This window comes from Anneissia japonica, unplaced genomic scaffold (assembly GCF_011630105.1).
Source record: "Anneissia japonica isolate Jap-2015-1 unplaced genomic scaffold, ASM1163010v1 scaffold287754_len4335492_cov202, whole genome shotgun sequence".
NCBI lineage: Eukaryota > Metazoa > Echinodermata > Crinoidea > Comatulida > Comatulidae > Anneissia > Anneissia japonica.
Window position 1 is genome coordinate 2,095,818 of NW_022705543.1, and position 27,973 is coordinate 2,123,790.

Sequence of the window (27,973 nt, forward strand, 5' to 3'; positions counted from 1 at the left end):
TTTTTTAAAGGTAAATCGAATAAAGTACAGTTAAATCATAATAAAAATAAGACATGGGAATGTTAAATCAAAATCATTGAGTAAAAACTAATAATTTTTTTTTTTATGGAAGTGGAAGTTAAAATACTTCAAATTAGGCGTACCCCTTTTATACAGGCGTGGGCATCATGGTGCATGTGTCTCGTTCGGCAATAAATAGGGAGTTTCCCTTGTGTGTAAAATACGCGACCGAACTTATTTATTGAGCATGCTCAGTTCAATCACAACACAATGAGCGATAATAGTCGTCGGAAAATGGCGGATGTGTAAGGTTAGTTTGGGTTTCCGTGAAAACAAAGTTGTGGTATTTCACGTTTCTGTTCCTCTTCTCCGCTCATTTATTGGTGAGTTGATATTTCAGTTGAAAATCAGTACGAACACATCTTTGATATGTTGTTTTTTAAAAATTAAGTGATGTTTTTTGAATGAATAAAACTGAGCACTTTCAACGAACGATCGAAGCTAGCCTAGGCCGAGATAGGTAAGGTTGCCAGACGAAAGGGCGATACCTTGTCCGTTGGTGGCTTGACCGTGATGACAGGTTACGATTTTTTTTTACATGCTCGAAAAGTCTACAACAATTATTAGTTATACTCGGCGGCTACTAATTCATTATTGTGCATTGTATTTTCAAGTGTTATAAAGTTAAAATAGTAAAATAAAAAACAATTTCAAGTTGAAAATAAATATAGATTTGTATCCAATCGTTAATGACAATGTTGTTATTGTTTGTTCTATTGTTTGTTGTAGGGCCCCCCTGGGCCCCAGCTAGGCCTAGTCCAATATTTACAAGAGCCCAATGTACTTTGGTACTTGTTTTTCAAACATTAAGCTTAGTATAAATGATCAATCTGGCTCATGCAGCCCTACTTTTGCAAGGAGATTAATTATACCAGACTGAAAATCAGACACAGCTTGAAAATTTAAAAAATGAACAATTTCTTTCTCAGTCCAGTGTTGTGTAAGGTGTTGTACTGGCTACTTTGTATCAACTTTTTTACACAAATAACCACATTATTTTTAGCACAAGATACAGTGAGCTTACTATGTGCTACCTTGTATTCCCTACTCATAAAGGATTTGTTTTTATTTAAAAAGACACAGAATTTTATTAAAAGTAAATTTATAATTATCAAGTTCATGCTCATAGTTAATCATTTATAATTTTCACTGGTTTATTTTTACAGATCTTGAAAACATTATCTTCAAGTTCAACAAATGGAAGTAGGTTTGCGAGTGGTCCGCGGCCCAAACTGGAAATGGGGAAACCAGGATGATGGAGAGGGCCATGTAGGTACTGTTGTTGAAATCGGTTGTGCCGGTAGCACCACATCACCAGATAAAACAGTTGTGGTACAGTGGGATTGTGGTACACGGACTAACTATAGAACTGGCTACCAGGGGTGCTATGACTTATTAATATACGATAATGCACCAGTGGGTAAGTGAAATTTATATTTATATCATGATAATACCTGACGTACTAAATACATAGTATGTTCCTAAAAAAAAATAAAAAAATTTGCAAGTGATCGAACCCACGACCTCCAAATAACTAGCCTGGTGTCTACTAGGTCACAGAGCTTGCGCTTAGTGATGACTATTGTTGAATCTGATCCCCAAGTGGCAGCGGGTATTGCAATGCTATTTCGGTGTGTTTGTGTCAGGAAAATATCATAGTGATGATTTGCTCTACCTGATGTGTTATCATACTGAATACTCAGTACATTCCCAAATACTTTCATGTATTTACAATATTTTAATATTAAAATGATCCAAATAAATGAAAATACTTTATTTTAAATGTTTTGTATTTTATTAGTCTGTGAATCATGTTTTTAAAAAATATTTTTTATTTTTTGTATATAGTTTAAATGTTTATGTTGCTTAAGCCCTATCTAGACTATAAAATTTTATTTCATAGAAACATGTGACATGCCTAAATATGGTCATGATGACATCACATCATGACCATATATAGGCACATCATGACTATATATGGGCATACAACAGTTTTTGTCAAAGAAAATTTGATAGACAGAGCTTAATCCTTTTGGTACATATTTTTGTGTTGGTCATTGTACTGTAAACAGGAGAAGATCCAGGGAAATATCTTGGTGGGGACCATGCATCACGCAAAGCACTGAGTGGGGGTGTTATGTGAGATTTTTGTTTAGAAATGCTTGACCGTCATAGAATTAGCTTGTTTGGAGTACTATGCTCCCCTCTTTCACTTTTCTTTTATCTCTTTATTTTAGGGGAGTGGGGGGGGGGGCAAGGTACCCTGGATCTTTCCCTGGTAAACATATGCTTATATCTCTCCTCTTCTTCCCAATAACAACAAAATATACCTGCTGTACTTGGTATCACTTGGCTGATATTGAGTCTAAATAATACAGTAATTACCAGGTTAAACTGTTACATGAGTGAACAATATTGATTTTTGAATACAAAGTGATCCATCAATTGGTGGTGTCACACCCATGACCTCATTTATATAATTATGTAATACGATTCAGTTATGAAGCATTCAATGTCTGTCTACCAGTAAGTATGAGGATTTTTTTTATACAGTAAGTTGTTATTTTATATACCATTTGCACCAGCATAATTTAGTATCCGGTAATCATAATTTATGACAAGAGCCTTTTATAAGGGTTTATTTAAAATCCAGTGAGTTGTTATTTTATATAATATTTGCACCGGCATAATCTAGTATCTGGTAATCATACTTATGACAAAGGCTATTGAACTCCAAAGGGAGGGGTTCTACAGACCTTACTGCAGACCTTACTCTTCTGCAAGTTCCTGCATGCCGATTAAAAACGTATGGCGAAAGATCGTTTCACGTAGCAGCACCAAAACTATGGAACAGCTTACCTTCTAGTGTAAGAGAAGCACCAACTCTTGCTATTTTCAAGACAAGATTGAAGACTCATCTTTTCAATACCTGTTACTAATTTCAAATTTTCATACATTTTTTTTTTTTTTTTTTTTTTTCTGCCTTTTGTTTTTTGTGATTTGAGTATAGGCTTGATTAGATAGATGCCTTACATCATGAGAGCATCTGTGAATCATGTGCCGGCCAACCATTGCCTGTCAATGGTCTTAAATTGCAGGCGAACAATGCAGTGATGTTTGGTTCTTCTGCTCAGTCTGTTTCTCTGCATCTGTAGTTTGGTTACAATAGGAGTTGCCTTTTGTTTTTGTTTTCCAGCGCATTGAGACTTCGGTATAATGCGCTATACCAAATCCCACTACATTACATTACATTCTACTGTAATAAAACTTAAGTGAAATTCAGATATAAATTCTAAGGATTTGAACCAAGGAACCTGCACTAATAAGACAAGCACCCAGCAAGCTAACCACAGATCTATTTCTGATAAAAAAAAAATTCATGGGTACAGAAGAATTGTAGCTTCTGGCTTTCTAACTGAAGGTTGTCAGTTCATCAAGTCCACTTCATTCTGAGAGTTCCAAGTTCAGTTAAATTTTTATTTTAATATTGAGAAAAAAAATGTACACCTTTGCGAAAGGAATACATTGCTGGACATTCTTGCGAATATTTCTCGAAATGTAAGTCACAATTTCTGACTTTCGGCTTCAGAGAATAATGCTGCCTGTTGTAGGATTATGTGAATGATCAATTTGATATAGAACTGTTCTTGCTAAATTATGGGTGCACCTACACAGCGCAGTAATGAAGGAAAATTTTGCCTCAAGAACTTAGAAGAATTGTACAATGTGTATGATTGATTCATTATCCAATAACTAGGACAACATATTAGACCTAGATAGATATAATGTTGACTGCGCTAAATATAAATGAAGTCTCACTATCATTGTAGCAAAATTAAACGGCTTAGAATTAATACTTGTTCTTTCTCACCAACTATGCTATTAGACTACAGTGGTATTAATGGAGCCATTTTAAAACAAATACCTTGTCATATTTTTTTTCCCCATTTCATTCTAACTTCTACCAGACCTGATTTCTTCCTTATTATACTCTTCTGTGTCCGTGTCAAGCCTATATATTTGATATATCATATGATTCCATTTATTTAATTTTGTAGTCGCAGTGTAAATGATGCTGCGCAAAGCATTGTAAGATCTTGTAATCTTTACCGCTGTGGAAGAGGCAGGTAAAAATTATGTGATACCGCAGGGCACTTTTAACTTTATCAAGATTGGTACATGGTAAAATATTTTCACACGCTGTGTGCCTTGTTAGGGAATCTGTGAATTTTAGCAAAATGTTGTAAAATGTGAAATTATGAATTGGATATTCATAGAAAGTACTAAAATTGACCATTAAGGTTTCAGTAGAATAAATATTTAGTGCTACTTTCATCTACATCCCCACCCCCTCCCCCTACCAGTTCACCCCTGGTATTACTATTAATTGGCTTATTGCCCAGATATCAGTGCATGCTTGTAGAAGACCAAAGGTTAATATTTATGAGATTATATTTTCTACTTTCATGACCAAATTTGGAATTTAATGTTGGTATATTGTACAGTCCCAGACAAATGAAATGTCATAAAATTTTAATAATGAGGTCAGTCCTGAATTTGTTGATGTTATATTGTCTTTATTGCAGTTATAGTATGCAATAAATTAGTAATTATAAATGTAAACTTTATTTAGATTTTTTATAGGAAGTTGCAGAGCTTGCATTTTGTGCATAGTGAATAGATTTTGAATGATAATGCCAAAAAAGTTTATATTTATTACATTTTTCTAAACTAAAAATTAAAACGTTTGCTCAATATTATCCATCTCCCTTCCCATTATATTTAAAAGATGATAAAGGTTTGATTTTTTTTTTTGTCTTTAGTCTCCCAAATGTTAAATGTTAACAGTGACAGTATAGGAGTTATCAGGAAATGTCATAAAAAAAAAATCCATTACAGAATCAAATGAGAAAATGCTCCGAGGAGACAAATGCCATCATCATCCATTTCAACATTTGAGGTTCTTCATTACACTTGATAGTAATTGACTGTTTGCAGTGAAATGCATACCGTACAGTACCATTATTTTCGAAATGATGCTTTAGTGAGTTGGGAATGTGGGGGTGTGTACTCTAATGGTTTATTGATGATTGTAATAATATTATTTTGAAGTGTTGCATCAGGAATTTAATAGGATAATATTTTGATGATGATCATGGGTGGTGGTGATGATGATGATGAATATGGTGATGATAATGATGGTAATGATAAGATATCCATGATAATGTTGGATTTTTGATGTAACAATGGTTAAATAATAGTAAAGATCTAATGGTCAATGGTCATATATTTATATAGCGCCTTCCACAGTAAACCGTCTCAAGGCACTTTACTACTCTATGGTGATGTAAATTGTTCGTCCAACATGTATCAAAAAATGTTTTTTCCTACGGTGCAGTGGTGTTGGCGCCAGCAGGCAGTTAAAATTCGACCTCTCGTCGGACAGGTCTGGACCTGCCTGTTGTCCAACGCCACAACTAGGTTGTAGGATTAAAAATTAAAAAATAATAATTTTCCTATCCAATATAACGTTATTTTAGTTGTTAATCTCAGTATTGAGGTCTAAAGCACAATTTCGACCAACAAAGCCATAAAAACCTTCCTGTGAAGCCTACCATGGAATTTTATTCCAGGCCGTCGACCAAGGCTCTAGTCAGTTCGTTGGTTGGACATGTCGTACCCCTTGTGGGCAAATTTCTGGTGCCACCCTTGCCTGGCTTTTTCCAGTAATAATGATCATTTGAAACGCTTGATGCATTATACTGTAAACCAAGTCTGTGCCTAGGGAGTGGAAAACTGTGTTTTCAAAATTGTAAGAAAATATTCTGACTAACTGTATCATGATTGAACCCAACATCTTAGGATTTGAATGTTAGTGTCTTAATCACTAAATTACAGTCCATTTCACTCTCTATCCTCTTCCAACAGAATCTTAAAATTATTTTAATGAAAATTTACGATCATAATTTTTGTATCTATTAGATAATTTATTTCTGAAAATGTCTTCCATTAATTCGGAAGTACAAAGTACTCTCTGTCTTCCTTATATTTCTACTTTCTTCAACTTATATCAATTTAAAGAATGAAAAACCTCTCTTAATAATGATCATTTTAAATTGTATTATTGAATGGAATCATGACTCATTCAGCTTGCTATTGAACGAGTGTAAGAGCTCTTGAATCAGTAAAAGCTATAAGGATAGATTGAGTAGCTATCATCCTCCCTCCCCGGAGATTCTTCCCGTAAATGTAAATTAAAATTGAGTAGCGATAATGTCGTGGCTTCATAGCCCATCGCTTAGTATTTTGTGTGGCTCTTTTATTGATCTCCAGTGCCTTTAAAACTTAAGCAGTCTGAATTTAAAGTCTTGTGTAATATTATCGGTGAATGTTTACCGGGGACATGCCCCTTCTAGAATTGCTGTCTCATATTCATAACTGTGTGCGACAAGTTTAATTATGTAATGTCAGCATTTTTTTTCCGTGCCATCAGTCGGAAATATTAACGCTTCAAAATTATTATTTTTTTGTCATTTTTTTTGTTATGTCATTTTTTGTTTTTTAAATTTTCAAGTTAAAAAAAAAGTTAGATTACAATATCAAAATTGGACATGTTTCTCATAAGGCATGTCTTAAAATCGACAGAAGAACCCTCAGCTTCTAGTATAAAAACCTTTTTACATTGACAATGAGTGCTTGGAAAATGCTTCTAAAAGGGTAGCAAATTTAAATAATGTAGTAAAAAAATGTTAATATCACATTATTAGATTCTTCTAGACTTTCAACTAAATTGATCTGAAATATAATGAATTTTGATTTCAACAACCTTGAACTTCAGGTTATCTTGAAGTTATAGTTTCTATCTTCTAATAGATTATTGCTTTAAAATGAAAGAGAGATAAAATTAAATTCATTGATTATGGGACAGGTATAAGAGACAGTCCCTTCCCCTCCCCCCGACTTACTGGTGACACCACTTGGATTATATCAACATGGTAAGTATATTTTACAGTCGAAGGTGAAGTTGCCATTACTACAGTGCTTCATATGGTAACTATTATCTTGCTTTCTTTGTATTTAGTGTATTTATAAAATGTATATCACATTCCACAGATGACTTTGTTTCTTTACAATTACCAATCCTTTGTACTGTACAAATGAGGTATCAAGTATTTTGGGGTTAAATATGAAAAAAGCACAAATAATTATTTCGCATTCAATTTTAAGTGTCAAAATGTCGTACTTCTGCAGATAAACTCTCATCTGCAGTATTAGCTAGACCACCTGCCATATAAATGAATGGAACCTAAATTAATCTTATAATGAAATACTGTAGTTTAAACATTTTCCTTTATTAAAATATTTTTATGATGATACAGTAATAGATTTTTTGGTTGAAAAAATTAGTAATGTTTATTTTTGCAGTGGCTCTAACCCCAAGCTAAGTTAAAGAATATAACATCTTAATCCTTATTATTTAAGAAGTTTTTTTTAAAACTTGTATGCTACGCATAATGCTGAGAATTGGTTCTTTACACCAAATACAGAACGAAAATACCCAAAATTAGTTTCTTGATCTTCCCTTTCAACACGACTGTTAGTGAAGCAAGAAAACAAAATTTTCATTTTTTTATATTTTTCCTGCCTTCTGATAATCTTTAAAGCTAGGCTTCAAAGGAAAAAAAGTTTTTTTATGTTGTCCAATTGATTTTTATAAGACACAAAAAGCATTACTTGACGAAATGTATATTTTTGTTATATTAAAGGGAAGAAAAATTAGGAGAGCGACATACCTATTGTTACCTGTAGACTATACTATGTTACTTGTTTGTGTGCAGTATTCATCTACTCTATCGTAAATTATCTGTCATCAGTTTCCATAAAGTGTTAGTTAGGCGTTATAAACCTAATCTCGCTTTTAAAAACATAATCAAGGTTTACTTAACAGGAGCTAGATGAGGCTTTACACTATTATTAACTGAGCCGGCCACATGTATTTTAGTACTATCACGATCAATAATAGACTATGGATTTCACGCAAAACACCATTACAGAGGGCTCTCCATTAATGAAATATAAGCAGAAGATTGCGCTCTGATATGTGCGTATTTTTTTTTGGTGCTCGGAAGGTGGAATTAATTTAAAAAAAATTTTGATTTAATACTTGTTAGTATCTTTATAAGGTGCGTATTTCATAACATCATCAATTCAATTTATTGACTCTCCAAAAGCCATCGAGGGCTATTCGCAAAATTACAGCAAAAAACACAAATATTCAAATCATACCATTCATGATTATTATCAATAAATCATTTTATACCACATCAAAGTACCTGAGATGTTTCCGGGAAAAAGATGCGAAACAGCTGTATCAAAATGTAAGGATAGTCAGAAAGATGTCATGAATTGAAACGGACTTGTTTCCTATGGTATATTACAATTAATGTCTTTAGTCCAGCACACACTGTGGCGATGGTCATTGGCATACGCGATTCCACTGAGAACTCATTGTGACAAGGCATGCACAACAAGTCGTTTTAATGATGAATGATTCGCTTAGACTGCCACCAACAATCAGCAGGCGGCTGTCTTTCGTCAAGCTATCACAGAGAGCGGCCGGCAATCATAAGATGTTTGGCTGATGCAGTGTATTTCTGGCTTTAGTTATACTAATAGAATGCATTTTCGAAAAGAGCAAATCCATAAAACAAAGCTTATACAGTAGTCATGTTTACACGACTGTTTGCTATCAAGATAAGTAACACTGATGATCTGCAGTCAAGCGTCTACACGATTATTTGACTATCGGTTGCACCAGGAAGTCACATGATTATAACTGACCTGAAAACAATGCACGCATTGCTGCTTGTTTTGAAACCCTTTAAACTGTATGGAACTGATTAAAACATAATTTTTAACTAATATTGCTGTATTTCTAAACATTTCTTCAAATAATAATTAATAATTGTACTATTTACAAAACACTATTTATTAACAGCGAATTCCGTGATGACTCACACAGGTCAGATAACAGCTGTTTTGCATTAAGGTCACGCTGATGATCTTGGTTAACTCCGCTGCGATGTTGAGGTAACTCTCAGATCATCGCGGTTACTGATTCGTTGCCATGTAACCACCGTTTACATGGCCACTTTTAACATTTACATCATCAGATAAACGCAATCATCACGATGATCTTCTGCAGTGTAATTGTGGCTTATGTAAGGCAGTGTTAATAAGAAATGCATAATACCTGATAAGAAACCTGCAATGCAATAAAAAACGAAATCTTTGAGAAGACACAAATGAACACTCTTGAACACTCTGTCTCATTTGTAAGACGTTTTTTCATACTGTACATATCTAGTTCCATCTTATTCTTATAATTGGCAAAGTGGTATTGGTGTGCAAAATAAATGTTTAGTTGGTGTTTGGGAAATATCCGGGAGTTTAAGTGGGAATCCACTCGACTATAGTGTATTGGTGCTTTAATTGCAAAGTCATGAGTCAATTGTATGCTTGAAACCAGCCTGAGTAAACTAAGTATTCAGAGTTCAGTATTCAAGTATTATCAAGTTCTTTCTACAGTGTTATTCATCATTAATTACCAACTTGTAACTCAGATTCAATTCTATGTGTCAAATATTAATTAGTTTTTCCAATTCTTAAAATTGAAAATCAATAATAAGCGCATAAATGACCATTTTACTCCATAAAGTGCATCCGCCTGGTACCTGAATACCGAATAAGATGCAGGCCGTGTATGGGTGATTCCATTATTTTCCACCCTGTGTCTGAATAACGAACAACTGTGTATGATGGGGATTTCCATTATTTTCTTTTATGCTCGGGATAAAAAATTGAATTTCTTTGACCTTGTTCTTTGACTTTTCTAAAATGTTATCATTTCTTCGAATATTATCTACTTTTCCACTAAATTTTATGATTCATTCATTAGTTTTTGTTTAATCTATCTGACAGACAGACAGCGGGAAATACATAGCTTTTTTGGCTGATGTAAAAATATAAAGACAAAAGATATATGCTTGCTTGTGCACTTAAAATCACAGTTCGTTGACATCCATTAATGAAGAAAGCTAAAGTATGGTACCACTGTATACCAGTAATTTCATTGTTTCTTGTGTGTTTAGTTAGTAATGGTATCTTTGCTAGTAGTTGTAAAGCGAGCTATATTGATTTTCTGAGTGTGAGTAGAATAATAAATATATTTTTTTATGCTTGTTCATGTTTTTAATAAAGGAAGTGAGTCGTAATTTACATATTTCAAAATGCTGATTATAATAAGTAAAGGATGTTACTTAAGAAAATATTTATCAATGTGAAAATGTATTATTCTTAATTATAAGTCATGGTAACATTAGGCCTTAATAACTACAAAGCAAAATTGATCACCAAAATTTAGAAATCCATGTAATTATCATTTAATCAAAAAGCTACTCAAATTTCCATAATTTTCAAAGAGATTAAATGTCTTGATAAATGCTTATTATTGATTTAACTTCCAGATGCTCTCCTCCCCTGGGTCCATTCCATTTGATGTTCTCCCCCAGGGTTATTCCAGATGATGCCATCTCTTGTCAGGAATTATTTGAGATCTTCCCTGGGGTGTGACTCTATCTGATCGTTAGTTATTACTACATATTAACTAGGCTTATCATCAATCAAATTCTTAACAAAAAGTTACAAACTACTGTACTGTAGGCAAGACTAGTATATTTGGTAAGTTAAGCGTAGTAGATTGAAAGTTGAACAGGCATGTGTATACTGTAGATTGCCAGAAATTGTAGGCCTGTCCCAAAAAGCCAGCGATGAAGTAAAGTACAGTACCAAAGGCAAAGACCAAAATTCTTAGATATAAAGTACCACTCAAATGGGACTTTTGCTTTTGAGAGTTATCCCAACCCATTCAAGATGGAAAATGAAACGAACTGATGGAAAGGATTATGGCCTAGACTTGATTGATCAGCCCCTAATATTATCTTCTATTTAATTATTGATAATTATTATTCATTTTCATTATGATTAGTCCCTATATATTTATTATTTGGTATAAATTATAAGTACAGTAATTTCCATTACAGTACATTCCAAAGCAGAAATCAAAGAAAATTGTTTTTTTATTGACATAAACATGATTAAAATTTCAAAAGATATTTATATGAGACTAAAAATATTTGTCCATGTTATATTTTATGTAGTACAGTAAAATGTTGATTTTATGAACTTTGATTTTAAGAATGACCTTTGCCCTTGTTGACATGATTATCAAACAGAATATAATGTACAGCAAGAAAGTCTGATTTTTTTTTTTTTTTTTTTTTTTAAAGTAATATTCATTCATATCAAAAGAGTCTGACTCTCTTTTATTTTAATCCCTTTTAAAACCTAATCAAAATTATTACAGTATAATGAAAGGTTTAAAATTTTAAAGGACAGTATAATGGAACTTTAATCTCAAAGTGTTATTGAAAGTTATTTAATATTTTTAATAAATCATAGCTTAACGCTTGCTGTCTCTTATACACATCTAGATGTGTATAAGAGACAGAACAATAATATTATTTTATGTAATTGTTTTATATTTTAAATTAATTGAATCTACTATATCTGGATTTAAGGATCTTTACATAGAAGCTCTGTAATTCTTTAGTGTTTTGCTATCACAGATAATATTTGTGGTGATACTACTGTAGTAGACCTATAATTTGGTGGTTAAGATTTCAGCCTTCTAATCCCTGGGTCCTGCATTTTTTTTCTTTTGCTGTAGAAGTATCTATTATATTTTTTAATCGAACTGCATTTGGAGCAGGTTTAAAGTTTACATAGAAGATCCGTACATTTTTAATGGACGTATAAGATTTCTTCTATCGATGTTGTCATCGTTGCTTGTGTTGCTGTCATTATTATTATTGTTTCATGTCTCTGCCCACATCAAATTTTGGAGCCCCATAAAAAAGTTAATATTTGCTATTAAAAAAAAAAGAACATTTTTCCATGGAAAATAAAATTAAAGATGATCTGAAGGTTTATTTTCAAAGCTGAAGAACATGAATGGCAGAAAACGTGGCAAAGATTCATTTTAGGCCAAATAAAAAAAAAAAAATAGTGTCTCATCCCCTCGCGCATCCATTGTCTCTGCCTTACCAAATTTTGTTTAAATTTTTTCTAAATTTTCTTTAATTTATATCAGTCAATTTAATATATCAGTCAATTTTCTCTCTCAATTGTTCATGGTTGGGGATACATGTGGTATGAATCATGTGTAGTGCTTCTTTTATTTGCTTTCAGTGTGTCTACTTGGTAAACGTGAGAAAGTAGTAGCTGTTTCCCATCGGCCATCTTGGATTTGCTATCTCGGAGTAAAAAAAATAAAGTGCCCTCATTCTCCTTCAAAAATATTAGGACGAGAAACTACATTTTTTTTTTTACTTGGCCGTACTTCTTTAAACAAAAATTGTTATTGATCAGCCTGTTTACCAATGTAGGATAGTAATAGCAAATAGGAAATACTCCCACCAAAAAAATAATTTCAAATCCTGTACATGAAAATAACAATTACTTTTACTTGGTCTTTTAATAAGATATCACTGCACCCTTCTGTTTTTTTGGTTTTGAAACATTCTAATAACCTTCAACCCACGATAGTACATAATCGGTTTCCTTTGTTGTAAATAAATTGCTGATGTATGGTGTATTTATAGTTGATTAATTCTTTTCAACATTAGAATAGAATGACTGTCTTCTTTTTTTTGATACCTTTCAATCCTTGCTGCATTTATTCATAATGAGATTGATGCAGTACATTAATTACAGAACTCTTTGAACTTCAGTTCAGTTACCGTACAGGAGGTGTCGTAATCATTTGATCGATGCTAAGTTAATTACGACTGGACAGTGAGCGGTTGAAAAGTTTAAGCACAAAAGTGGAATGACCACGTCTCTTGAAGCTGTGATAACAATAATTATGTTTTTCAAAGTATAGTTAGCTGTCTCAGAGTCGTTTGTTGCTAAATGTATCTTTCGCTGACATCGCGCTGATAATAATGTTGATAATAACAAGAAACAGTAAAGAAAATGACTATAATATCTGTATTTGAAACAATATTTCATCCTAAAAATTCCACTTTAAAGGCAAAACCCATACAGCTGAAGTACTGTAAAGCAAAAGGAAAAGGCAAATACACACAAAAACCTATTAAAACAAAAGCTAGTCTAAAAGCATCAAGCAATTTTTCATGAGAAGATTTAGATTTGCATTAAATTTCTTCATGAACTTTCTATTGTTTATCCTAAGATGTACTGTATTATTTATAGAGATTATGCAGTAGAATAGATAAAAAAAAACAATGCAAAACAATATGTGTATTGTCATCAATACTCTAAAAAATGAATTCTAAAGAACTTTAAAAACATTATTGTAGGTAACTAAATTTTAAACTTTTTCCGTTGTCAGTATTCATTATGTTATTCCGAAAACAACTTAATCCTGCACACTTACGAAAGTTTCATTTAAATTTCAAAGCAAAATGCATCTGAAATAATTTTCACGAGTTGCTAATCACTCATTAATAATTTATTAGCATACAACTATGCAATTCAGCAAGATCTGCAGTGTATTACTGTAAAGTGGCTCTACAACGACATTGTATTTGTGTGACAATACATGTATATCCTTGAAAATATTCATTCTTTTATTATCACAGTCATCATTCATTGAATAAGTCTATGATATACTTTTCATATCAATATTTATATGGTCTTAATTACTCGATATCACGTGCAGTTTAGAGATTTTTCGCTGTTTATATTTAACTTTCAACAATAGAGATTATAGATGACTGGATTCGTGTGACTCCTAGTCGGTACAATGTTGTAGATGGGGCACAAAGAGCGATGCTTAGAATAGTAAAAAAAATACATAACTGTAGATTCTTTGAATTTTTTTTTTTTTTGCTGTATATTATAAGCCACATCAGTAAATGTTGAATAATGCTGTTTGGAACACCAGTGAACTAAGGAAATTTAACTTGGGAAAAGGTACAGTCCTCAAATCTTTGGTTTGCAGGAAGAGAGGGATTTTGCAGTCAAAATAAGCACTATAGTCTGAGATCCAATTCATTTAAGTGCGACAAACTATGCTCACAAATGATTACGTGCAAGTTTCAGACGCTAACATTTACAGAGAGTGTTACTGTAGAATAAAGTAAACATGTAAAGTCAACGTGTTTCAAAATTGAAAATTTCAGGGAAAAAAATTTTTCTTTTTTTTACATTACGCCCTCTGCTGCCTTGAAATCTCCAAAAATAAGATTGTGTGACCTAACCATTTACCATTCCATTACTAGACTGTTTACATTCACCAGTAAATTTTTTTCTCCAAAACAAAATTTTATTTAAATTTTTTCCGCCTTCCTCTTATGATCTTTAAAAAAGTAAGCTCATGAAACAAGGTATTAAAAAAGTCTCAACTTGCGTCAACGTATCTAATTCTGTCTTTGGTCACCTTCAGTCAGTCTTAGGTAATAGTGGTCCATTTGAATAAACAAATACACTTTAATTTATATTATTCATGAATACAATTGAAGTTGGTAAATTTTATTGTTATGTGTACCAGCTTTATGTTTCCATTGTAGTCTAATTTTTAATCCAACAACAAGTCAAGTGGAAAAACGAAATGTCAAAAGTGAATAGGATGTGTTTGTGTGGAAGTTATACCGTGAAATCATTTTGATGTGATTTATATTGTAAACAGAAATAATGAAATAATTCTTGAACTTGGGCTGTCTTCAGGCTTTATACCACTAGTTAGAGTAATGGAAGTTATCAGTAGCAGGTAGTACTGTAGTATGTTAACATTACAGTTAGCCCACTTACTCATTCCCTTTGACCTCTGCCATTATACCTTTTACTTATTAACTTTTATGAGGCAACACACAGAACATACTGAAGAAATTCAAACATTTTGTAAGCAACCTGTGCATATCCCTCTCTATTCACAAAGGCCAATTTATGGAACTTTTTGGGCCAGACCAAAATTTATGCCTTCCTGAAATGACTAAATAAGGCGGTACTGTATATCTTAGGCCCTGCAAATAATTATAACTCTATTCATGTACTGTAATAGTAGGCATGGTCAATATCCGTTTTATTGTTTATTGTTGTACAAAGGGCATGTGGGTGAAATTCTGAAGAAAAAAAAATTTATTACCTGTAAATGTACTGTACATTTTCTTACATTTCAGGAAATGCAAGGTAATCTTTTTATTATGTCAGTAAAATTGTAGTAAAATAATTTTTTAAAATCTTAATGCAACAACTACATGTAGGTTAATTGTCAATGGATGTAAAATATAGACTTTTCCCTTTTTGTGTACAGAAATTTTATTTGACAAAAATCATGTGACATGCCTAAATATGGTCATGATGACATCACATCATGTCCATATATAGGCACATCATGACTATATATGGGCATACATGAGTTTTTTTTGTAAAAATAAATTAATATGATGGCTAGAGCTTTAAAAATGAGTACATAAATACTTCTTTGTGGAAAATAAATAAATAAATCAATCAAAAATCTTTCACTGTGAGGTTTATCTGTCTTGCTAAATAAACTATTCAGATAAAATAAGTCAAAAAATGCCGCCTTCATCACCATCAACTTGTACGTACCCTGTACCAGAATTATTTGTTAATAATTTAATGTTGTTTGTTATTCTGTGTTGTTTCTCTTGTGATTTTAACGTTATATGAGTATTGGGCTCTCTGGGAGAACAGTAACATTTTACTGAATAGGTAACTCAGTATAAAGAACAAATATAAATAAAAATATATAAAAATAAATATTTTAAATTTTGTTATTCTTTTTAAAAATGTATTTATTTCTTTTTTTTCACAAAGTACAATTCACCAAGGTCTCACGTTTATTTCACATTTTGTTAATATTATCCTTTATGTGCTATTGTATGTAAAGTACCCCTAAAAAAAAACTATATAAATACGATTATGTAGTATTGTTATTATTCTGCTATTGTTAATATTCTTATGTTTAACAATGTGGTGCCTAAAAGTATCTTAAATGGGTACTATAAATACTACTGTATTTCTGTTATTGATTGCTATTTATATTCAAAGTACTGTAGTATCTTACTTATATACAGTATGTGTGTAACTGTCAATTGTGTTCTATCAAGAGCACTTAACACAGCACAATGAAATAATAACATCCAGTATTTAAATCAATAATCTATGTAATTCAAAGGTTACGAATTATGCTATTATACAGTTTCATTTATTTATTTTCCAGATCTTATTACGATAAACATCACACTATTCTGACAGATTGTCAAAAAGCTAAATAATTCACTATACAGTACAAAGACACTCCGACAGCTATAGTATGGTATATAGAAACAGTAAAATACAAAACACAGTACACTTTTTATTTATTGAATTACATGCAGGAAAACCATGATAGTGTAGGTGAAAGTTGATTTATATCTGTTCATTAGAGTATCTCTCATCCCTTTTGATCGTTTTCTTTTTCCCATTCAGAGCCCATGGTTATGATACATACACACCTTAATTTAAGTTTTGTGGAGGGACATAATATAAGATATGAAGATATAAATTTACAAGTAATAAAAAATATGTGCAGCGAAATTACTGTATAGACAGGTATTATAATCAACGTTTGTTAATGCCATTTTATAGCACTTAAGGGAAAATCTGAAAAGCACTTCCTAAATAATAAATAATTTAATGTTTGTAAGAGATAGGCCTACAATATGGGAGTTAATTTAACACAAATAATGCTTGATATTTTAAAGATGCTTTATATACCATGCTCTAAAGATAAAAGCATGGCTTAAATTGTACAAGTAAGTTCATATCTTTCAATACAAAATCAGACCAAGCATATATTTTCGTCGCCAATTTAAAAAGACGGCTAAATATTAACTGCTCCTGCATAAAATTACATAAATCCCTAATTGCCTGTTTGAGAATATAATTCATAGAAAGTGTGTAAATCTGCATCTGTATCTAAATCTGTGTCTTATTCAAAGTTGGTAACTTACTCGGTTCAGTTTTTAAAAGTTTTTCTAGATTATACCATGGAGGTATAAAAATATCCTGCATGATTAATTTATCAGACATTGTATTCAACATTCAAACAGTGGCCATGGAGCCCCTAATATAACGTTTGCCCACATCCCTCCCACCCATCATATCCCCATGTCAACACTTACAGTAGGTAAGCCACTGTATTTAAGGGAGCTATTTGATAGTTAAGCTGTTTAGTGTTTGATACGTTAATGAGAAAATCTTTACCAATTCATGAGTCATATTTTTTCTTGCATATAATATTGATTTTATGCTTTTATCTACATAATTAAACATAATTTTCCATTCCTGCTTTTGAAAGGGCAAACCTATGATATTACAGTAACATGAGAATTTACAGTTAAAATGATTCAACTACATTAGTAATAAAGTTTGATAAAACATTATTTGAATTAGATTATACACTATCAAAATCATCATTGTATTGATTAGTTGATAAATAGAAAGCATCTGTGATGAACTAAAGTACTTATATAGTATATGTGTCTGATATTTAAGTTTTTTTATGTTTTTTCTACAGATTTCACTTGGACATACCAAGTTTATTATCAATCGTACCATTGCTCATTTTTGTTTTTTTAACTGGCACATTTTAGTTAATATTGATTTACCCAAATTGTTACCGGTAAACTAAACTAAAGGGGGGTGGTCTACGGAGCACTCATGTTTTGACCCTATGGAGTATTAGTTAAAGACTATTCAGTACTATTTTCTAGAATTTCAGATGCATTTATTTGGATTCAGTTTCATGTTATTTTTTGCTCAGTGATAATTTTTTAAATATTTTTCCCTGAAGGCATAATAGTCTGCTACTCCTGGTCTACCCAATTTTTCAGATGTTTCTCAGAAGTCTCAATGAACGATGAATAAAATGAAATATAAACTTATCTGTAGTGTGGCAGTGTGAAAACAGCAAGATCTTTCATTTCAATTCTTATTTATCTATCATCAAGAAGTGAATTGTATGACCTCCTTTTCTGGAAATATTGTTAGTATAGTTTGTCAATTGGATTTGGAATTTTGATTAGAATGTAACCAAATGTGAAATCTATACATAGTTTCAGTTTGCAGAAAGCTACAAAATCCAATCTTCCTGAAATATTTATTATCATATATATTGATGCTTGATGAATATCACAATATCTAAATCAAAGTCTGACAAAACTTTATTGAGACTGTCAGACAACATTTTAAAAGTATGTTTGGCAATTTTAAATATTTAAAGGAAAGTTTTTGAATTTTATTGAAGAGTCTTCACAGTTTTGATTTTTTATATCATGCTTTTTGCTTTGATTTTATTATCTGTTTTTATCTTAGTATCCAGTAGTTACTTATTTATCACCTTATCATTATTTTCATTCAATATCACTTATGTACAGTATAAGTATTAATTCAAACTTTTCTACAACTGTCAACTTGATCAAAAACTTGCAATTCAGTTGAAATTGAATTTGGTTTTCTTGTTTGTTTGGTTTTTTTTTCACAAACTAGTTTGAGTTATTTAAACACTGTATCTCTATTTGTTTTAATAGATAAATTAAGAATATATTTATATTTTATTGTATTGTATTTTACATACTTTTTACAATTTATTATTTTTATATCAACCTAATAAATTGATTGTCTTAACCAGAAAAGTGTAATCAAACGTTGTTGAGTTTTATAGACAAATCTAATATACTGTAGTTCATGTATCCAAAATCTTTCAAATATTTGTTACTGTCACTTGTGCTATCAATACTTCATGAACCAGTTTGTTCAAATATTATGTTTTGAGTCTGGCAAAGTGATAATAAAATTCGATGAAATAGCAAAGTACCTTGTGATTTGATTTCATTATTAACTTGTTCATGTTTTTATATTTGCAGGCATAAAACATCCAAATATTATCTGCAATGTATGTAAAAAACATGGAATCCAGGGTACGAGATGGAAATGTAGTGATTGCCATGACTACGACCTTTGCTTCCTCTGCTACATGAACGACAAACACGACTTAAACCATTCCTTTTTACGCTTTGTTACACAACATTCTGTCGGGTTAGTATAAAATAATGTAACTTTCGAAACTTTGTTTTTTTGGTTTTTTTTAGCTTAAATTAATTTTTTAATGCATGTAAAAATGTAAAATTCCTGTGATTTGTATTCTCTGATTGGCCAATATGTATCAATTCCAATTTTAAAATGAAAATTAAAATCAATTAAAGTATTATAGTTAATAATGTAAGTTTATTTACGATAATTCAGTTTAGTTATTGTAGTTAAGTTTCTTTAAGTAGGCCCTAATGTGATTTTCTTTTTTTAGTAAGTCTATTTTTACCTTTTTGTTTTAATTTCTGTTTTGTTGAGTTGTACCAAGGATTTTTAACTGTTACCAGTTAAAAATCCTTGGTTGTACAATGCCTTTACGGCCTTGTTGAAAAACATCATTGCGGTGAACAAGTGTTTCTGTAGTTAAGTAAAGTTTTTTTAATTATTATTATTATAGAGTGCTGGCTTATTGGTTAGAGCGATGTGTACTCGTAGTAACTGCCAACTTAATATTCAATAAAATATTGACATTACTAGAAACAGAAATAGAGAGTATGTACTTGAAAAAAGAAATCAAATTTATTGGTCAAAGACATAATAATAGTATCTCTTTATGACTTTCTCTTCAAAAAAAAAAAAAAAAAAAAAAAACAACTATTTGTTCCTTTGTATTCAGAGCTGTAAAAAGTTGTTTTTTTTTTTTGCTGACCAAGGTCTAGATTTGCTAAAATGATTGCTAGCCCTTATATATCAGCACTATCCCAATCACATTATTCACATGATTGCAGAACAACCTGCAAAGCGATGCAATACTAAATGGAAGTATAGAAATCACTACCTTGCCGAATTAAGGCTAGTCATGCTAGACCGCATTTACTCCGTTTTTTACTCACTTTTGCTCACAGCTTTTCAAAATTTGCCACGAGGTTAACCTTTAACACACTTTACTGTGTTCTGATTGGCGCGCACTCTTACGTCTAATGCTGGCTAAGTTTTATTTTCCATTGTGTTTTCCATGTGACATTCGGTAATATTACAACCAACGGACATTAATTCTCCTTTATATTTATTATTTATCTTACTAAATCAAGACAATATCATTTGATGAACAATCTTTTCACATGTGTGTATTGCCATTGAGGACATCGTTTTTTGACATTTTAAATGAGGTAAAATAATTGTAAATGAAAAATAAGCTAGGCCTAGGCTAATTAATTAAAACAAATAATACAGCAGTACAAACAAGTTCCTGTCGTGGACAGCGAGTGGAAGAGGAGACTCCCATGAAGTCAAGTGTACGTTTTTTTTTTTATTGAAAAACAGTTCCATACTTTAAATTAACGGTCTAAACTCGTGTTTGCCATTCACAAATTATCAAACAATACATTGTTTATTCCAGTGAGCTGCAGCAGTCTTTCTGCACATACAAATAAACAACATGCTTTTGCTTCGTAGGTTCGCCTAGCGTAGCCTTGCTTAGATTGTTTATATCAGGCTTCGAAGCCTGCGCGCAAGTTAGATTGTTTATATCAGGCTACGATGTATCTACGAAGCCTGCGCGCAGGTAAAAGTGCAATATTTCACGACTGTACTGTACCTTGATTTTTAAACCAAAAAATTATAATAAAAATAATAAAACACTTCCAGTGACTGGAAGTGTTTCTATCATTTTTTGCTGTAAGTAAACTGATGGGTAGACATTATTTAAATACACTAATTTCTATGTTCAAGTTGATAACTTTTATGTTAGTTCAAAATGGACAAGTTAATTTCAAAAAATATTTTTATGATTTTTTTTTGGTATTTACTGTAGCATGGGACAATACATCTTTAAACTACACAAAAACCTTTACAAACAAACCCAAATTTCTAGTTTGAGTGGCAAGTTTTTGAAGAATATTTATGGTTTCCTGGCAACTGATTAGGATGTAAATGAAGGGTAATCTAGGTTGGTCATATGACTTGTATTGGCTAATACAGAATATAGGGCACTCAGGTACATCATGTTGTGTGTATATTGCTGTTAATAAGGAACTTAATGAAGGAAGCCCTTAGGTATAAACATTGTTATTAAATGTATCTTATACATACTTCCAGAATCTAATTATGAATTTGAACTCATGTCGAAGTGTGCCAGCTAAATTAGTTACTGGATAGAGAACCATTCAGTTTCCCAGTGTGACCTTCACAAGTTCGCATTGAATATTCTGTATGTTCACATGCATCAAAACATGTTCTACACATCTACATATTAAATTTCAATTTTCGCATGCACCTCACACTTTCCTTGAACACCTTCAATGTTCTTAATTTAGTCTTTAAAACGCTTTTCACAAAAAGAATTTACAGTATTACCACCTTCATTGCCTGATTGGTGACTATTCTAGGTACGAAGACCGTCTGAGGTTGTTCAAAACTACTGTAGGTAATGTAGCAGTTCATAAAAAATAATGAGTTGATTTACATGACTATGAATATTCATAGGTCGCTTACACAATACATCCATGCACAGTACACTATAAATACACTATGTAAACTAGCCGAATTATATTGTACTGTCTATACATACTGTACATGCACAGAGATCATGTTAGAATGAACTTCATTATTACACTGTATTACTATACATTTGTTTTTACAATAGTGTTGACTTTATTTTTTTTATTATTTAATGTAGAGATAATTGCAAGCTATCTTATGGTCGTTGAAAATTGGTAATCTTATAAATATTCACGAGAATTCTGATAACAGTATGAATATTTAAGGTTATCTTCTAAAATACAGTACATTGTACTTATCTTCGAAATGAATAGGTGAAAGAATTTCTATCTATATTAAAAGTACAGTATGTTGGGTCATGTATGGAAAAATCATCAGAAATTCGTTAAAACGTAGAATCTCACTATGTAGAAAGCAATTAAAAGTAATTATTAAAAAAAAAAAACCTGATGTCCTAAGCCTCCCCAGATTACCGTAGTTGGAGTCTCCTGGAAATTAACGAAGTCTCCCACATTCATGCATAAAAGCATCTTTTGGAAACTAACCAATTTTTGGCAAATTCAATGATGTTTGAATGTTTGTATTTACTTCTAATACTACAGTATATTATTTTACACAGCAAAAGTTATTGAATGTGTTAAGAAAGCTCATTAAACCAAATTTTCCAGGAAGTATAGTAGCTTTTCGTAACTTGGGACCTCTGAAAAAAGTTTTTGAGTACAGAGTGAATAACTGTAAGACACGGATTTCATTCTATTTCTATTTATTGTTAGTCATTTGCATTTAAATAGAAATTCTTCTTGTTCTGAGCCACCATTACATAAAAATACATTAAACTATACAACAAAAAATAGGCCTACAGACGTTGTCATTCCTTGTGTAGTAACATTAACTGGCGTTAAATTGCCATGCATGCCAGGTCAACTATTTATGCATTCAATCAATGTTCTAAGTATTCATAAAATGATACTTGGTAATAGTATTTCATTTTAAGTTGATAGTTATTGATTTTAATCTTAAAATTTGCACATTAACATTTGTTACATTTTATAAAAGGTGTCTTCATCTTTGAATTCAGAAAATAATTACTTTGTGCAAAGGTTAAAACTACATTTTCTTTTTTGGTTAATCCAGTTGTAAAGATCATTAAGATTTTTGATGAAATTGTATTGTATCTTGGTGATACGTATCCTGGTTCACAAACACTAGGATCATGGGTTAATCTAGAGTAAATCCAAGAATCTAGGATCATCAGTAGATTGTGGTTTAAACCTGAGAAATTACATGGCTCGACAAATGATTTTTTTTCTTATGCTGTAGTAGAACTTGTGTTCCCAGCCACTAAAGATATTTTGTAGCCACAAACCCAGAACATAGCATTACTCTCACAGGTTTAAAGCTAGTGTATTTCTAGATACTTTTGCAAATAACATAATATTATTTTATATTAGATTTTGCACATATTTAAGTTTAATACAGCACTATATTGGCATCTTAAACAATGTTGGTTTTTATTTTTAATAAGAAAAACTTCAAACAAAAGAAATATAATAAAACAATTAATAAACATTCTGCCTTAAACAAGGTCTTCTTTCTTTTTCCCTTAACTGGAGTGGATTCAATATTCCAGCTAATAAAGTAAGCTTATCAATAAATTTTCTTAAAACTGATAATTAAATTACTTGTAAAAGTTCCTTATCTGCGAGCAAGTTTCTGATAACTACAACAGATTTAAAATGAAAGTGCTTTCCGTCCATGGAATGTTACCCTCATCATCTTGTTTACTTCGCAGATTCCTTGGTTAATGATATTCTTATCAAGACGTGGGCAAATACTTGAGATGTATATCTGTCCACCTATTCTGGGTTTCAAGTTTTGAACAAGATTGTTCTTGAATTGAACTTGTGTTCCCAGCCACTAAAGATATTTTGTAGCCACAAACCCAGAACATAGCATTACTCTCACAGGTTTAAAGCTAGTGTATTTCTAGATACTTTTGCAAATAACATAATATTATTTTATATTAGATTTTGCACATATTTAAGTTTAATACAGCACTATATTGGCATCTTAAACAATGTTGGTTTTTATTTTTAATAAGAAAAACTTCAAACAAAAGAAATATAATAAAACAATTAATAAACATTCTGCCTTAAACAAGGTCTTCTTTCTTTTTCCCTTAACTGGAGTGGATTCAAAATTCCAACTAATAAAGTAAGCTTATCAATAAATTTTCTTAAAACTGATAATTAAATTACTTGTAAAAGTTCCTTATCTGCGAGCAAGTTTCTGATAACTACAACAGATTTAAAATGAAAGTGCTTTCCGTCCATGAACTTGTCAATCGGCTATCAACACAGATACGCAAGATGGCGTACCTTGGTCATGTGATCACATTCAACCGTTACTCATTGACTCACTATCCTTATCTACCTTCCTGTTTTATAAAGACCTCTTCAATTAACAGAAATTTAAGAAAACTACTTTCACAGATGAGTTTTAATCAGAAGATGCTAGTTGGAACAGAGGTCACAAGATTGTGAGACACATCTGCAGAACCTATTTTGTGAATCCATCCTCAGACAGATAACTTAATTCACCATCATAGATCAGGGAGAACTTGCTCGAAAAGTATTAAAAATCTTGGATTTAGAATGTTGGTGTATTTTTTTACCGATCAACCATTAGAGAATATTGGGTGTTAACTGATGCGTTTATTTTGTATCTTTGAGTGTTCCAAGAGTAGAGATTTGTTTACTATTTGTTTTTCTTGGTGACGTGCTGTTTTTTTCCCCTGTTAAAATGGGATTACCAGGATTTGAAATGAAACTGATTGTTAAGATACCGACATTGCCAAGGTGTGTTGTTTTTCATTGTTTACATTTATGTATCTTTTCAGTTGTCGTTAAATAGACACATAAACTGGTTTTAGCTTTGATTTCTATAATTAATGATGATGGTAATTGTTGGAAGTTTGTATTCAACAGCACATAAAATGCTATGATGTGTTATATCTTATTATTTAATTAATATTCTTTATTCCTAAAATACACTTTCAATACAATATACTGGTTTGCAAAGTGGTTCAGTTAAATACAAAGTAAAAGTAACAGAACGTATAATTAATAAACGTAACTTAACTAATGTAAACAGAGAATTTTCATTTTCATTGTACGTAATGTAGGTTGAAAATTTCCCACACAATTAAAAAAGACGAGCGGTACTGGGTAAAGACAACTTGATTTCGTGCTTCGAACAATGCATCCAATCGAAGTCTTATGAAGATAAGCCTATCCACAGTGAACATGAACGGGTCGGGGACTTTGACATACCTTCGATTTAAATTGACTGAAGATATAAAAAAATGTTAAATACAGATACGATGTATACATAATAAGCCTTAATGTAAAAGAGTGTAATTTAAAAATAAGTTTTGAATGTGTGATGTAAGTAATCTGTTAATTATGAACAAAAATTACATGAAATATAAAAGAATAAAGCCCTTTGAACGGTAACCAACGTCCAGAGGGCTCCACCTGGTGTTGTGATGACACGACTGTGGTACTCTATTAATACTGTAAATACTGTAGTAATGTAAATATGAATAATTTCTTTCTTCATTTTCTTCATGCGGGACAGAGCGAGTGTTTTTATTAATGACTTTGTAGTTTTGTTTGGCAATTACATAATGTAAAATCCATGATTATAGCAATTTGAAAGTAGCTAGGAAGAAAATACTAAAGTTGTATAAATGATTATGAAGCGTAAAAATGGTGAGCTGGAGGTAAAAATAATAATATATAATAATATTAAAGCTCTCGGTTATAAATCCCCTCTCTTGAACATGAAATTGGTTTGGGTTTATGAGGCGTCTTCTACCATCAAATACAGACAATAATGAGGTCGCAGACGTAAGCCAGGCTTGGCAAGTCAAATAGTAATAATTGGCCTCATGGAAAGCCCAACGTAGGTCCTATGCCTCACAAAGAAACACTTGTTGCCTTGGCCTACATAACACAAGACTAGACAAATATATTGCTTTTTAATGCTGGTCGCGGCGAGTGGCCGAGTAATAAGGCAGGGGCGCCGCTGACTTCATTCCTAAACTCGGCGCTGGTTCCAGCTGCTTCTCATCCAGGGTTCAGTTGGTAGAACCAAGTCTTTGGATGGGACAGAAAATGGAGGTCCAGTTTACTGTATACATCTGACTTGTGTGCACTTTAAAGAACCCATTGCATCTTTTGGAAGAGTAGGGGGTTACCCCCGATGGTATGGCTCATTTCATCCCTATTGTGGAATGATGTAAACATGTAGTTGCTATAACTGCCTCTTTACAGCTGCTTGGTAGTCACGGACCACGCCCATACGTGGTTCATAGTTCAGCACAATGAAGTTGTGAGTTATGGGTTTTTTTCCTACCTTTACTTTTACCTTTGCTAAATATTTTCTTAATTTTTTATTGTTCTTACAGGGTTCGGATGCCAAAAAGGCAGGGAGGAACAAAAGTACAAAGCAGAGGGCTTTTCCCAGGAGCAAAGGTTGCAAGGGGACCAGACTGGGATTGGAACCATCAGGATGGTTAGTTTAATAATATATTAAGTAATTAAATTCAGGTCTCCCTCCAATTAAGGACAACATTTGGGACTTCCATGGTTTTAGCATCTTTGGTCTCTAATTAAAATAATAAAAAAATAAAAAGATATTTGTTAATATGAGACCAAAGAAAAATGGTCTTTAATTGGAGGTGGTTTTTAATGTAAGTGGTCTTTAATTAGAGAAAAACCTGCAATATAAAAGTTGTTCATACACTGTTGGAAAAGCATGTAAATGAACCGTTAGTGATCTAATATAATCTTATAATAACAAAAATCTGCCAAGAGGCATTTGAGAAGAGAGTAGCAATCAACAAGAGAACACCGAAGTTTCTACATAAAAGAAGATCTACAAATTAACAATTGTGTCAATATACAATCTGACAGTGTGATATTCTCATTTATAATGATCATTAAAGCCGTTATAACTCTCTGACCTAACATACATTAATGAACTAGTTTCTCCATTTGTTCCATTTCATAGTGTCTGCTCTACAAAAATAAATCTCTGCTTGTCATCCTGAGATTCCCTGATATTATGCAAAAGCATAATTTCTTTATCTGCCTCTTGTGGTATGAATTGATCCCTGTTTGTAATGTTGACTTCATTAAATGATTTGAGGTTTATTAAATCATTTCCAAAAATCTAAAAACTAAATATTGATCATTATTAAAGTGTATATTAAAATATTTGATTTTTTACAGAATTTTTAAAGCAGAAATGATTATATTTTGTTATATAATTTATGATATGATAAAAAATTTTTTGCAGCTTATACTTTTTTGTTTATTTTATTTATCAATAATTATTCCTGTAAGTGAAATCTAACACTTATTATTGATAAATAGAATAAATAAGCGCAGCTCTCTGCGAGGGGAAATGGCGTCATAAACAGTTCTCTGAGATGGATATGTGCACCTCATAAGATGACATTATTATTACCTTATAGAAAATGTTCTTTTCATAAATTTAGGTGGTGAGGGTAAACATGGGAAAATTAACGATATTCGTGGCTGGGACAACGAGTCGGGGCGCAGTGTTGCCAACGTTACCTGGTCTGCGGGAACCACAAATGTATACCGTATCGGTCACAAAGGAAAAGTAGACTTAAAATATATCCAGGATGGACCTGGCGGATATTATTATAAGGATCATCTTCCCAGATTAGGTAAGGATTAGCTGTTTGTTACTAAGCGGGTTCACACGTTGCGATTTTGCTTACAATAAGCTGCACCACATCACTTATGACTACAATTTTCGAACATGTTCAAAACTCTATGATATCGTACACTTCCATATGAGTATCCGTGTTGTGTCGTATAAATAATACCTCTCACAACTTGTCCCAACTCCAGCGCACCAGGCGATTTTAGATTGAGCATGTCGTAGCGTAAGAAAAACCACATGTGAGAACGGTTTTAATCCTCTTTCATGGTGTATCAGTAGAACACAAGTTTATTTAGCTCTGTGGCTTTCATGGTATAACGTTAATTTTTTTTTTTATTTGCAATCCTTTTCTTGTTTCTTTAAATTTTGTTGGGCACTTGACTTGTACAACATTACCACTTCCAAAAATACAAATAAATATACATTAGATTAATTGATTGATTGTTTGAATGAGTGAATTGGACGAAGGTTAGAA

General features: G+C 31.8%; 1 protein-coding gene across 3 annotated transcripts in view; it reads left to right on the forward strand.

Moving 5' to 3' along the window:
• The first annotated feature begins 250 nt into the window (after positions 1-250).
• The window catches only part of LOC117105675 (E3 ubiquitin-protein ligase MIB2-like), a 52,672-nt gene continuing 24,949 nt past the window's right edge, over positions 251-27,973 (forward strand). For all 3 annotated transcript variants that reach the window (XM_033246889.1, XM_033246893.1, XM_033246890.1), the window contains exons 1-5: positions 251-383; positions 1,227-1,480; positions 19,077-19,248; positions 26,210-26,316; positions 27,305-27,499. In XM_033246889.1, coding sequence (XP_033102780.1) covers positions 1,258-1,480; positions 19,077-19,248; positions 26,210-26,316; positions 27,305-27,499 — 697 coding nt within the window. In that variant the 5' untranslated portion in view covers positions 251-383; positions 1,227-1,257. The remainder of the gene's footprint in view (positions 384-1,226; positions 1,481-19,076; positions 19,249-26,209; positions 26,317-27,304; positions 27,500-27,973) is intronic.